The following is a 15,579-nucleotide window of genomic DNA, read 5'->3' on the forward strand; positions in this document are numbered from 1 at the left end:
CAGCGCTGCTTTGATAGAAGTATGTAAAACGAATTGAAACAAACAATGAAATATGTATTGGAAAGAAAACCAAAACACTTTGTTCAAGTAATATTTACATATATATATATACATACATATATGTATACTTATATATATTATATTGTTTTTGTTTTATACGATTATATTTCTACATATATATGATCATGCATATAATTGTGCTTGGTATGCGTATCTTGAAGTTAAATAATATCAAAAAGGCGAAAACGCGATTTGAATTGATTTCTGTTAATTTAATTTAATTTTTATTTATTAACGTTTTTTTTTTTTTGTTTTTGTTTTTGTTAAATCTAAATGAATAATATTTACACTGAACTTTTTATTCTGTGTGTAAAACTACTATATAGATATACAAAATCGCCAAAATCAAAAGTTCTATTCAAAATACTGGAAGAAAATGGAAAATCATTTAAAATCTAAGAGGAAATTTTTCAACAGAATTAAGAAAAAGAAAATACGCCACATTCATCCATATAAAAGAAAAAGAAAATGTAAACGAGCAAAAATAACGTGGAACAAGTTAATTCAAATACAAAACACCATCAAAAGCCATTCACAAAAGCAACAACAAATGATGATGATAATAGTAATAATAATGATAATATTGCAGAACAGGAATGCATAATTACATATATATATATACATATATAAAATTATTTGCTTTATTATACTCATTCACGGAAGTAAATCACGTATATTGTCCGTCCGTCCGTCCGTTAGTTGAATGACTAGCTGATGTCATCCTCTATTTCAATTGGTGAATGAGTATTCTGTAGTCGGTAACACCCGACTGCACCAGTCTTTTTTTATGTTTTTCTTGGCTTAAAAATTTGGTCGTTTCATTAAATCGACTTGGTTTTGTTTTTGGCTTTGGTAGATCGGACAGACATGAAATACTGTAGTCCATATTGTGAGCCCAGTTAATTAGTTAGCTAACTTGGTCCAAATTGTTGCCCAGTTGTTGTTGCTTTGCCTTCTGCCAGTAACGCAAAAAGCGAAATAAAGAGTAAAGGAAGAAAATATTTACAATATTTTAGTATTTAAAATAATGAAAGAATTTTCTAAGTTTATCCTTTGAAAGTGGAAAATCAGTACAAAGAAAATAGTGAACAAATAGTGAAGAAGAAGAGACAGGACACAAGTGAATAGAAATACATACATACATACATACACACACACACACAGTACACACCCACACAGACAGACAGACAGAGTAGCGTATGTTGTAACTGCAAAATTTCTTTATATATACATATACAAGAATATATATACACATATATATGTATATATATATATTTTGATTTATATATATATATATACATTGTCTTTAGCAACTTAATCAGATAGGGACAACAAATTAAAGAAAGTATATATCACACCACATGGATCTCCTTGTAAACAAAAATTACATTTAAAAGAAGCGAAAATACATACGAAAAATATTTATATATTTATATATATATATATATATGTGTAAACACAATTTATATATATGTATATATACATATATATAGATATTATAATCGAATACCATAAGTGGAAGACATTGTTTATTATAATTATTATTATTTTGTTTTTTGTTTTTTTTTTTTTTTAATATCCTTTTTGTTAATCTCTCATACGCTTAAAAAAAATAAAAAAAAAGAATTTTTTTTGTCTTAGAAGCTGAAAACTAAATACTATATTATTTTTTATATGTATATGTATACACAATGTTACTAAGTGAAAACGAAAACAAAAGAAAGATACGAAAAAAAAATCGCCCAGGTATTGCAGGTGTGCAGCCAGGTGGGTAGCCAGGACCTACGTTCAGATTGGCAGCCCGCTACCCACGGCCCACTGTCTAGGCATTTTTGTTGTTTTTGTTTTTGTTTTGATTTTTTTTTTAAATGCAACCTAATTGTGATGATGTGATAGACTTATAAAAAAAAATACTAATTAATAACCAATTTAAAAACGATGAAAACACACAAAAAAAAAAGAAGAAGAAGAAAAGAAATGAAGTAACAGAGCGACAGAAGCCCAACAATGGCTGAATTTATATGTTATGTATTTGTATTATTGTCATGTATATGTATATATATATACATATATACTTATATGTATGTATGTATTTATATATAGACAATGTCTGATGATGGCTAAGCCAACAATGCCAATACTTTATGGCTATTAATATGTATTATGGATGACATGAGGCAAACATTCTTTTTTTTTTTAAGAAATAAAACCTTCAAAGTGCGATATTTGTATTGTATTACCTATAAGTTGTTGTGAACACACACTGTATACACACTCACACGTACACACACACGCATACCCATACACAGAGCTAAACGAAACAAAGAAAACCAACAAAAAAAAAAGAGAAAAAGTTGAAACTGATAAAAATTTAAGCGTAACAAACTGAAAAGATGCAACGAAGAAAATAACAACAAAAAAATTGAAAAACTACAAAAAAAACAAATGGAAAATTTGACTGCAACTTGTAAAGTTCACCTTTACACTCAGTATCTCTCTATCTCTTTCTCTCTTACACACACACACGTATATAATTATTCTCTGTTTCTGAAACTATTTCAATTACTGTGTCTGTCTCGGTCTCTCTCCCTCCCTCTCTCTCTTATCTATATATATAGTTATATATATATGTGTATATATTTTTACAAATATATATGTATGTACATATACAAAGATGATATATAGAACATATATTTTTGAAAATACGAAAAATGCAATTTTTTGAAGAATACAAAAAAGCAAACAAGAAAATTTGTGCAGCTTAACGTCACGTAATTACAACGTAACGTAACACAACGTATCGCAAACGTTTCGTTTTCGTGTTTTTTTTTTTAATAAGTCAAAAAAAAGCAAAGCAAAACAAAAAAAAAAAAGAGAAAAAATACAAAAAACGCAACAAGCAGCCAAATAGAATGAAACAAACAAACAAAAATATATGCCGTTATTATATAAATATGTATTTTGATAACTAAAATAGTTTTTTGTGTGTTTACTTTGCTTCAAGCGTCGTGTATATCTTATGTTAAAATCATCGTTTTGTTTCTCTCTCATACATATAGGTATGTATAGAGACCCTATATATCTACATGCAATACAATACATACTACATACATACATACTACATACATTTATCAAAAGCCAGCCGCTGGTTATGAAGTAAGTGGAAAATGCATTTAAACAAAGCTAAATACAACAAAAAAACAATTCGACAACGCACAATTGCCAAAATGCACACACACAAACACACACACACACATGTACACTTAGAAACAGATCAACACACACACACACACAGAAACAAACTACTGTTAAGGGCCAAAGTTAGATGCAGAAAAAAAGAAAACAATTTTACACATAAATTCAGCAACAATTTGAAAATAAATAAAAAATAAAAACTAAATCAGCATTGTAAGTGATAAGAGAAAAAAAAATTTTGAAACTTTGAAATTTTGGCCTCATCATAGCTAAAATGGTATGAACTGAAGTATGAAAAGGGATAATGAAAACAAATGAAAAAATGTATAAAAAAAAAAAGAAAAATAAAAAAAAAATTGCAAGAATGAATGAAGTTGAGAACGCGACATGAAAGAGAAGAGAAAACCCATTGTGATACAGTTACAAAATAATAACAAAACGAGGAATGTGTAGAAATACGTAGATACATACGTTAAATGTTAACATTGCTCGTAACACAATATAACATAAGTACATACATACATATGTATGCATGTGTGAACACAGACACACACATATACATATATATATATATATATATTTGTATCGGCAATGACATTTGACGATGACACTTGACGACGATAATCGATATACAACAAGAGTTAATTATTATTGTCATGATTGTATTTCGCCAACAACAAAAAGTGAACTTTCAACAATGAGAAACTTTGAAATATGAACTAACTAAATATTATAATATTCAAAAGCAAGCCAACAATTTATACAAACTAGTTTAAAAAGAAATAAAAAAAAGAGAACTCGCACACACACACACATACACACACACACAACACTTCTAATCACATTTGGTTCATTTGAATGGAGATTAACACATGAGAAATTTTTCATAAATAATTTTCTTTAATTTTTTTTTTTTTTTTAAATACATACAACTAAATATTTGTTGTGTAAGCAAAGAAAAGAAAACATGTAAAAACAAAATACCAAAACCAAATGAAAGGAAGCAAAACAAATACAATTTGTGTAAGCAAATGCAGATTCTTAGCCATTTCGAACGAGCGTGCATTTAGACATACATATACAGATGCATACATACATGCAAACATATACATACATGCATACATCGTACATACATGCATTATGCATGATTTTAAGATTTAAAAAAAAAAAGAGAAAAAAGTAAACAAACGAGAAATCAATGTACGCAGTGGACAAAACAAAGTTAAATAAAAAATAAAAGAAATAAAAAAAAAATTGAAAACATTACAAAAAATAACAATTTACTTATTTAATTGAAATGTTTAGAGCTTAAGTAAACCCAACAAACAATGCACACACATTCAAAAATTATAATATTAATAATAATTATATATATATTCATATACTTAAATGTACATGAATTTATATATATATATATTCAATTATATATACATATATGCATACATACATACATATATACAACTTATGAATTCAACACTTAATGCATATATAAGTGCATGTGTTTAATTAATTGATGTAATTCGAAGTGCGGAATTCGAAGTTCGAATTCGCGTTCGACACATGCAGAAAAAACAAAAAAAAAAAGGAACAGAAAACAAAATAAATTAAAATAAAATATATTGTAACCAATTTATCTTATATATATTAAGCAACACACACACATGCACTACCACTTCCTTGATAAGGCCATGCCCTACCCGTGTACCCCTGCCCAAGCCTCCTACCTTAAATATATACAATACCCGCCCATATCCCTTAGCCCTAATTATAGAGATGGTCTGAACAACATATTCGTAAAATTCTAAACAACAATTTAAGGGCTAACCTTATTACATGAACGCATAAAGCTCATAACTATCTATGTACGAGGTATGTGTTCACAAAGCGAATGATATCTATGTAATAAAACAAACACTTTTAAACAAATTCCATAAAAATTGTCTTCATTTTTCAATTGGGTAATTTGTGGAAATTATCGTGGATTGAGGGTTAAGTATATTCAAAAATTTTATGTAAGTAGCTTCCAAGAGTTGCTCGGATTTTGGTATTGCTCTTATATATAGCCTGATAACTGGAAATGTTTTTGTAAAAAGCAATGTAACAGCCAGAAGGAAGTGTTTGAGAACCTATAAAGTATATTCGTGATCTGGCCTTCCAAGTAATCCCCATCAGACTTGTTTATAGCTTGGCTTCAAATGCTTAGCTATCTTCAGATTCTCCTCTGCTTATCTCCACGTTTCATATATAGCGTCTTTTATGAGTAGATTTGAAATTCAATATTATATAATATAATATCAATCAAATGGAATAGAGTTAGGCAATGTAAATTCAATACAAGTCCATAACACTTAAGACCATATGTAGTATGACTCGACTCTATAGAAACCTAGTGAATGAACTTAGGCTTCAATCTGAGTTAACCACTATTGTAAAGGCTTAACAGTAATTGTATTTGTAATCGTTTGCCTGTTATCGATCTATTGGGAAGCTGAATTTGAACAATAGCAAGATCGATCTACAATGCCCTAATTCTTAGGCATCTATGGAAAGCCGAGATTTTTACCAGCATTTCAATCGCACCCATTAGTTCCCGTTAAGTTCAAAAGGCATTTTCGGCATTTCATTTTTGCAATTTTTATTTAAAATACCATCATCAGCATCTCAGCATCTGGTTTTACTGTTCGCACTTTATAATTTATACATAAATTTAACTGTTGTTGTTGTTTTGTTTTGTTTTGTTTTTTGTCTCACGTTTAAACATAATTCACGCTCGCTTATCGCTTACCGGGTCTAATAATTATCTCTGCTTTAGTTATACATTCTATATATGTACTTAATATATACATATATATTTTTACACATATATATTCGTTTGCAATTTTTATATTCTTAATTTTGTTTGTGTTTGATACATAATACTTGCATTTGATTTGAATATGTTTGGGTGCTAAAGTCCCGCAACTTTTTTTATATTTTAAATTATTTTCTATAATTTTTTTTTGTCGTATTTTTTTCATGATTTTTTTTTTAGTAGATCTTAACGCAGCCAAAACAAAATTGTTTTGTTTTGTTTTTCTTTGCTTTCGCTTTGTTTTTTGTTTTTTAATAAAAATAGATACAGTTCTTGAATAGCAAAAGCCGCAGCACAACTTTTAATAATTTTGTTTTTTTCTGCATATTTTACAATTGATTGTTAAAAAAAATATATATATAGATATATATTTGCTTGCTATGGGCTTCCTATTATTCATAAGTTTTCTTGGTTTTGTTTTGCTTCGTTTTCTTTGACTATTGTAACAACATTCGGTTTATTTACAACCACAATTAATTTAATTTAATTGCAGCTGATTTTTTTTATATTTTTAATGTGTAAAATAAGCGTTATTCGCTTTTGTTTATTGTTTTTCTTATCTGTTTGCTATTGATTTGCTTTGCTTTTTCTTTCTTCTTTTAAATATATTTTTAATGCTGTGCACTTGCTCTGGCTTACTTTTATTTATTTATGCTCAATGTATACGAGGTATTTGTTTTTTTTTTTTTTCTTTTTTTGCAAAATAATATATCGCTTTAGTTTGCTCATTTCGAAATATATATATATATGTATATACATATATTTACGATTTTTCAGAGATCATCACGAAATTCGATATCGAATCCGAAACTGCAGTTAAATTTTGTTAATCAAAAGTCATGAACTTTTCAAAATATGCTAAAAATAATCAATTCATCATATGGCCAAAAAAAATAACATAGTCTTGAAATTGCATTTGATTTGTAATTAAAATAAGTGTATATAAAAAATTTGATAATAATAATCATAATAATTAAATACATGTAAAATTACGAATATGGCAAACATATAAGAGAGACAGTGCTTGAGTTGTGTAAATTTCTTAAAATGATATAATGCTGCCCAAAAAAGGAATATATATATATATATAGCATATATATACAGTTGCGTTTATTTAAATATTAGTGTGAGTGAGCAGTATATGCAAAAAAAAAATATATATATATTTTTTTTTATTAGAATATCAACAACTAAATGAATATCATAATCGTTTCAAATTTAGTTTTAAAGTATATTTTTTTTTTTAACTTTTTAGTGTTCACACTACTATTTTTATGAACGCAGCGATATATCAATATACATATATAAATCATATATATATAAACGTCTTTTGCGTGTGTGTGTAAAAAAAAAAAAAAAAGAAAAAAAAAGAGTAGTTATACAAGTCTTAAGTTTTCGGGTAATTAAAGCAACTTAAATCGATGTAGAAAAAAGTCTTTTGCAAGTCTTTACACAGCTTAAATGCACAACGCGAAACAATAACGTTGATCATCGTTTCAGTTCAGCTACGAATAATTATAATCATAATAATAATAATGACAATATAATCAGAATTATAATTCGAGTCTTTATGCGAAACTTATGAATTACAAAGCAAATGACGAAACATACTAAATCTGGCATCATGAAATGGCATATTGAGTATATATATACATATATATATATACTATACATTAATGTTCTTGTTTCGCTTATAAAGTATATCAAATGTTTACTTAATGTTGGGTTTGTGTTGCTTCTTGTTGTCCCTCTCTCTCTCTCTCTCTCTCTCTCTCTCTCTCAGCTAAATTGCTGTCTTAAGCGCTAGTGATTGTTGTTGTTGTTGTTGTTATTAAATGAATTTGTGTGTGTGTGTGTTGTTGTTGTTCTTGTTGACTTTATACATTTCTCTTTTACATTTATGACTATTGAAAACAAATATTTGTATAGATAAATAAAAAAATCTCCATTCTATTTGTGCCCAGTTTATGTGTAATGTTATATATATATACGTATATATATGCAGGCAACTGGCTTGATTTTTTCTATAATTATTATATTTATTAATTATTATTGTACTGTCTGTTAACTGCACAAAATGTAATGTGTTTGTTGTTGTTGTTGTTGGTTGTTTGAGTTGGATTGGACTGGGGGGGTTAGTTGTTGTGGTTGTTGTTGTTGTTGATTTGTGTGTAGTTTATCGCCGGCATGAAAGAAAACAATGTCATGTCACTATATTACAATTTAAAAACTAATCCTAAGTCTTATAAGCGATACATACAATTAGGGGCGGGTTAGAGGTGTTTTTGCCAAAGATACAAAACATACGTTAGATCTCGATGCGTATGTCTTGTATGGTACAAATAGAGACATGCCTATATATAAATATATATATAGAAAGAGAGAGAGATATATACTATACACTATATATATATACTATATATCTCTGCTGCATCTCAACTGTTGCATGTCTGCATTTCTTCTTTACTTTCTACTTTCTTCCTCGAGGAACAGTTGTGTTTAAAGGTTGAGAATTGCTTTTAAAGCGACTACGCATGTGTGTGTGTGTGAGCGTGTATGTGTTTGTGTGTGTGTGTGTGTGCAGCTTTATGCAGGTGTCCTATATATGTCATCTCAGCCAATAGCCAATAGCCGCAATAGCTTTCGATTGTCCCACAGAGCACGGCTCACTCTCACACGCCTCTCACGCCTCACATATAGATTGAGTGCAAGCGAAGCCAACCTCATGGTTAGATTATATGCGCCTGCTGTTGCTGTTCGCTCAGCTTGAAGGCCGCCGCATCGCTGAGCAGATGAAAGGGCACTCCGGCCGCCGTAGCCACCTCCAGTCGCGGTGCTGTTGGCGATGACGTTGCCGCTGCTGCTGCTGCAGCGGCCATTGCTGCCGCCGTCACTGTTGCGGTTGTTGTGCTTGTCGCTGTTGTTGGACTGCCGGCTCCGGCTCCGGCTCCGGCTCCAGCGCCGCCAGCACTTCCGCCGCTGGCATTAGTCAGACGCTTCAATTGTATGGCATCCAGGGGCAAATGATGGGGCACATGATGCGCACCGGCTGTCGACAGGCTGCCCAATGTGGTGGCCGCCGCCATGGTGGCCGCTGCTGCTGCTGCCGCCGCTGCTGCTGCAGCCGTTGAGTTGCCCGAACCGGTGGTCGTTGTGATGGTGCTGCCGGCATGCGAGGCGCCGCGTCCACGTTTGCGCTTCGGCAATATGCCCTTGCGGGCCATATAGAAGCGTATGGTGGAGACGGGTATGTTGAACATGTTGCTCACTGTCTGAAAGGTTTCGCCCTTGGACACACACTTGGCGGCCTGGGCCAGGGACGCCTCCGAGCGTCTCACACGCTTATACGATGTATAGCCATCGATGGAACTGTGCATCAGCGAGGAGCCGGACGTATTTGCCGACGTATCCAGATCGGCGTCCATGCTCAGCGACAGTCCAGCCACATTGCTGGCCAGGCCGCTGGTGCTGCCCACATTGCCAACAAAGCCGCTGCTATCGTTGTCCTCATCATGCGCCGCCACATAGTTGTGATCGTCCTCGATGGTCGAGTCCAGATGATGTTGCAATTGTAAATGCTGCTGTTGTTGTTGCTGCTGTTGCTGCTGCTGCTGTTGTTGCTGCTGTTGTTGTTGCTGCTGCTGCAGCAGATGTGCATTCAGCTTGTTGTTCGCAAAGTCTTCATAGTTCTCGCTGTAGACATTCCAATTGTTGCTCGCATCATCCGCTGAATCATCTTCGGTTGCTGCATTCGAATTGTTTGATGCGGCCGCTGATGAGCCCGCGTTTAATTGTTGTTGCTGCTGTTGCTGTTGCTGCTGTTGCAAGAGCTGCAATTGCAACGTATTGTTGCCATTCGTCTGCTGCCGCTGACGATGTTCCTTTTGCTGCAGCTGTTGCTGCTGTTGCAGTAGCAATTGTTGTTGCTGTTGCTGTTGCTGCTGTTGCTGTTGCTGCTTGGCAGACAGCGCCGTTGTGCTTGTTGTTGTTGTCGATGTTGTCGAATTGGTGGCCGTATCATCCGTCTCAGTGCTGTCCATATGTTGTTGCTGCTGCTGTTGCTGCTGCTGCTGCTGCTGCTGCTGTTGTTGCTGCTGCTGTTGCTCCTGCTTGACTGCGGTTGCCGAGTCTTGTGCCGCCATATCCAGACGCATCTGTTGCAGCTGCTTGTAGTTGATGGCCGCCTCGGAGCCGTAGAGGCCCCGTATACGCAACTGTTCGGCACAGCGCAACAGTTGGCCCAAGCCCGCCTGCGTCACATTCACCTCGCCCTTGTACATGAAATCGACCAGGGCCTGAATCTCCCACAGCTTGATTTCGCTGGGCAATATGATGACCGGATGCTTGCACGGATTCTCGGCCAATATGGCCTCAAAGTAGGTGGAGCAAGCGGCCAACACCAGCCGATGGCAATGCACCTGATGGCCCTCGCAGGCCAGTGTCACGTCCACGAATCTCTGGCCGGCCAATAGCTGCGGAAAGGCGGCTCCAATGCTGCCCAAATGGCTGTTCCAACGCACACAAAACTCTTGTGTGGCGGCGGACATCGTGTTGTTGTTGCTGCTGCAGTTGCTGTTGTTGTTGTTGTTGTTGTTTTTGCTACTATTGTCTTCGTTGTGGGTGTTGCCTCCAACACTCGCTCAATTCACAATCTCCGACCAACTCCAGCGCCAATGGAAGCTCTAAGGGAAGCTCAATTCGTGCTCGATGATCTACGAGATTACAAATATATTAAAATGAGATTATGAGATTATTTGAAAATATAAACAAATTGCAATTAGCCTATAATTAATTAGTATTAAATATTCAATGATAGAAATGAATGAAATGTTTAATCAACTCCTTTAATACCTGTAAATGCATTCAGATCATTCATTTGCATCACTCAAAGTATTCAAACGAATGAATACCTATTGGATATTCATCCAAATGAGCAAATTCAAACTTAATTCATTCCACATTCACTTGCATTCATTATATTAAATATACATAAATTTAACACATAATTGAATGACGTTCAAAGTATTCACTTTCATTTATAGCGAATATTCAAAGTATTCACTTTCTTTTATATTGAATATATGTTCATAAATATTTTTTATACATCTAATAACTGAATGGAATTTCTTGCATTTATATCAAAGTACTATAAAAATAATATAAAATATTAACTTAGTAATTTTCTATGTATTTAATGTAAACTTGGTTTGGATATTAAAAACACGCATTCATTTTATTAAACAAATTCAATTGCCAATTCGATAACAATTACATATGTATAATTTCTGATACATGTATAATAATTTTGTATATTCATTTAACTGTTCCATTTAAATTTCAAATGCATTCACTGAATTCACACCGGAGCAAGGACTAATTTTTAAAAGTTTCTTGAGGTTTATAATAGTATTACCCAAAATGCTGTTGTTGTTATGTTTCCTTTCGCTTAGGCCCCACATGCGAGCGCCAAATGAAAATAAATCTAAATTCAACAAAAACAAAACAAAAATTTATTAAAAATAAAGAGCGTTTCGGTCCGCTAAGCAAAGCAACTAAGGAAAAATTGTAAGAACAAAAAATAACAATAATAATTACAATCAAAAGAAGTTAATTTGAAATTGATTTTTAGGTCTTTGTTTTGTTTTTGGTCTTTTTGTTTTATATTCTCTTTAGCACTGTCAGCACACAGTTTAATAATTAATAATTAATATCGACGTTAAGTTGGAATTTCGCTAGTTTCGATTGTTAAATGTGAATTCCTCGCCCTTTTTGCAATGTGACACAGCGCGTTGCGCAAAAATTTTATTTTGTACAGACTCCTGTGTCTGTGCTTAATGTAGTTTGTGCTTCTTCCTTTTTGGTATCTTCAGTTTTTGCGCTAGTGTGTGTGTGCTGCGTCCATGAGTGTGTATGCCTCTGTGTGTGTGTGTGTGCGTGTCTGCTGGTTCTTGTCTTGGTCTTTTCTGTTCCTTTTTTTTTTTGCATTAAACAAACGCCAAAAGACAAAGAATTATACTGAAAAAGTAAAGTAATAAAAATCAAGCATAACAACAACCGACGACGCGACGACGACGATGAAGGCAACGACAACGATGGAGACGATGGAGCGAGCCAGGAAAGCACACAGGCAGCTGCTTGCTGCTTGCCTTTGCGGTTAAAGAAGAGGGAGAGGCGCAAAAATATGCTGCTTCTGCTACTGCTGCTGCTGCTGTTGCTGCTGCTGCTGCAGAGCAGAGCAATTTTGAGCACTTTACTTTAGCATTTTCGAATTATACAAAGGCAGAAAGGAAGCAGCGAGCAAAGCAGGAACAACAAAAAACAAGGGAGCATGGAACACGCACACAAATGCAAAAACACACAGAATGAGAGAAATTGAAAGAGCGAGTCGGCGCAGTGAGCATGAAATTGAGCGAAGGAAGTTGACTAAGGCAGCCAGCACAGTGGTGTGAGCTAGCATTAAAATGTAAACAATTTCAAAATGTTGACAGCTTTCGTTATTGAGTTATGCTTAAAATATTTATACAAATTAATATGTCTGAATTCGTGTTATATTAACAGAATCTAATATCATTTAACATTAATACTTTTGACATTTTTCCTTTTAGACACATGGATTGTAATACTTTTAAAAGTGCTTATATTTACAAATGTACATTTGAATTCTTAGAGAAGTTCTAGTTCGTTACTTCCATAAAATTGATTTGAGAACATGTGTGCCAATGCTATTGTACCTGTTTGGCTCTCATCCTACCTATACACACATGTATATTTGCCGGATAGTGTTATTAAAAAAAATGACTATAAAAAGGGATGCATATATACACACATATATGTATGTATTGATGTACGTATGTATGTAGGTATGTTAAATAAAAAGCAAAAGTAGCAATCGTCTGACCAAACGCTTTGTTATTGAACAAGTATGTATGTATGAAGATGGGAGAGCTATTAAACACAATTAAAAATGGAGCAACAGTCATGTAAGTAGTTAATGTATTATAGCATATACATACATATCAATTTACCAGAATTTTTTTTAAATGTAAATTCAAAATGCAAACTGTGAATTGGCCAAGTGCAAAAATATTGCTCAGACAAGAAAAAAAAACAAAGACCGAAAACAAACTCCTTTTTCTTTGAGAGAGCGAGATGTCAGAGAGCACGAACCCTTAGTCCCTGAATGTTTGCTCTCTGGTTCAGAAGACCAAAGCAAAATTGGCAAGAGCAACTACAACAAAAACAAACAGCATATTTTTGAGAAAAAATGAAACAATAAAAACTTAAATACGCACATTAAAATATGTATGTACATACATAAATGGATATCTACATATGTATGAGTGTGCTGTGTGTATGTAAGCTACTCCAGAGAAGACAGCAGAGGGAGACTGTAACACAAAAATAGCATTTAAGGCAAGAGCAACAACAAAGCGCAAAAGTTGACAGAAAAAATAAGAACAGCAAAAACGGGAACGAATTTGTAATTGTTGTAGCACATTCTAGTAATTAGGGGTGGAAAACTTTTACATATTTATCACATACATACATACGTTCATATTTAAATAATTCAATTCGCGCGCCTGCTAGCGTTTACATGTTTATATTTGCTTTTACAGCGTTTTAACGGCGATAACAATCCAAACTCGATTAATAAAAATTCAAAGCCTAGTTCGTATAAACCAAAACATCTACTACTGCGTGTGTGGCAGTAGAAAAGAATAAATAAATAACTAACCTCTCACTGTAGGAGACGAATATGCAAAAATAACTTTGCTAAAAACTGAAGATGCCACATGTTATCGATATATAAACACCAGATCGCAGCCATAGCAGTCAGCTTATAACTGTTCTTATCAGACGTTAATTTTAAAATGTATGGAATCAAATAGAAACTCTAAATTTGAAGGTCTATATAACAAGTTTGGACGTACCATTTGAGCGTTATGTGTATATATTGGATAAATATTTATATTCAGTGTTAGGTTTCGTAATATAATACTATTGTTTGGCTAACAAATTTATTGAGTAAATTCTAGTAAAGCCACAAAAATACATGGTATGTGTGTACATACATACATATATACAGACACATGCTTCATGCACTTGCAGGAATATCACTAATAGTTGCTTCGTTTTGCTGTTTTGCCGCTCGAAAGACAGCACACACACATACATACGTCCCAATCAGAAGCGTGAATGCAAAAACTCAGCAGGAGAGCAAAATGCAGGCAAATACAAAAATGAGAGCCAGCGTGTCTTTGCTATCTCTCTTGCACACAGGAGCGCAAGCATGCCGAAATAACAAACAAAAGCAGCAACAACAAAGGCACATCAGCTAAAGGAAGTACAAATACATATAAAATACCTCTCTTGCTCTCTCCCTTTCTCTGAGGCTTTGCATATCCGTGTGTGTGTGTGCAAAATAAATCACAAGAGTTGCTGCTGCAGCACAAAAAATAAAAGAAAAAAATTAAATAAATAAAAAGCCGGGCCGAGCGTCGCGTCAGGCGCAAATTATGCATATTTAGCTGCTTGAAATGAAGTTGGCGATTCATGTGGAGACAAAGGCATCATCAATTAAATAACAATATAAACAAAAATTCAACACGCTCAGGTCTTTCTATATGCATATTGCATACATATACATATTTCTATTATATGCATATTTATATTCGAAGAATGTTTGTTTCTCTTTGGTGCGATTTATGTATTTATTTGTGGCACCGATATCGCAGACTGTTTATATTTAGTTGCAAGGATGTACATACATACATATATCAACATATCCGCACACACACATATACACAGACACGCAGGCATGCATGCTTGCATGTGTATTGACAATGTTTTTACCTCGTTCTGGATGCGTTGGGCGCGTGTTGCTTGGCCCCTACCGCCAAGCGCCGCTAGCTGGCGTTATCCTTGGATTATCCTTTTTGTTTAACACAATTTTTTGCACAAATGCCACACACGGTGCACAGCACACAAGCACTGAGGGACTTGTGTATTGATTTTTCGCAATGTTAATGTTTAATAAAGCCAGCGCACATACATACAAACATACATACAAGCACACGCACACGCACATATGCACAGAGGCAGCAAACAACTTTTGAATATGTTTCATACGACGCGCAACGCGCGTGTTTTTTTTTTAAAACATCCAATGAATGCTTTGGTATATTGCTATCAGTGCTTTCTTTAACAATAACATGGATATAACAATAACTATAACTGTTCAAATGCACATCGCGTGCGCAGCCTTCAAGCGGAGTTGTTCTTTAAAATGCGATTATAAATTGAAAGTTTGAGTAAAATTTACTTTTGCGCACCGCCAACTTCATTCACTGTTCGGCTTGGAGAGTTTAGAGATGGTCGATATTTCGTGTTATTTTTAAGGAACGAGTTTTGCAGATTGCTGTGGAGTCGTTTCTGTTAATTAGTGGAGCAATACTGCTATTAATATTATTCAC

General features: G+C 33.7%; 1 protein-coding gene across 4 annotated transcripts; it reads right to left on the reverse strand.

Moving 5' to 3' along the window:
* Positions 1-6,342: 6,342 nt before the first annotated feature.
* On the reverse strand, positions 6,343-15,519 carry LOC108655888 (uncharacterized). Of its 4 annotated transcripts, XM_089264283.1 has the most exons (3): positions 11,702-12,147; positions 11,520-11,588; positions 6,343-10,818 (listed from the first exon to the last, which is right to left on the reverse strand). In XM_089264283.1, the coding sequence occupies exon 3, from the start codon at positions 10,651-10,653 to the stop codon at positions 8,836-8,838; it is 1,818 nt and encodes a 605-aa protein (XP_089120409.1). In that variant the 5' UTR covers positions 10,654-10,818; positions 11,520-11,588; positions 11,702-12,147; the 3' UTR covers positions 6,343-8,835. The 4 variants fall into 4 exon arrangements, with proteins under 4 accessions (XP_089120409.1, XP_089120410.1, XP_089120408.1 ...); XM_089264284.1 differs by lacking the exons at positions 11,520-11,588; positions 11,702-12,147 and adding an exon at positions 15,429-15,519; XM_089264282.1 differs by lacking the exons at positions 11,520-11,588; positions 11,702-12,147 and adding an exon at positions 14,960-15,481.
* Between the last annotated feature and the right edge of the window lie 60 nt (positions 15,520-15,579).

Source organism: Drosophila navojoa, chromosome X (genome assembly GCF_054131105.1).
Source record: "Drosophila navojoa isolate 15081-1374.11 chromosome X, UAZ_NAV_1.0, whole genome shotgun sequence".
Lineage (NCBI taxonomy): Eukaryota > Metazoa > Arthropoda > Insecta > Diptera > Drosophilidae > Drosophila > Drosophila navojoa.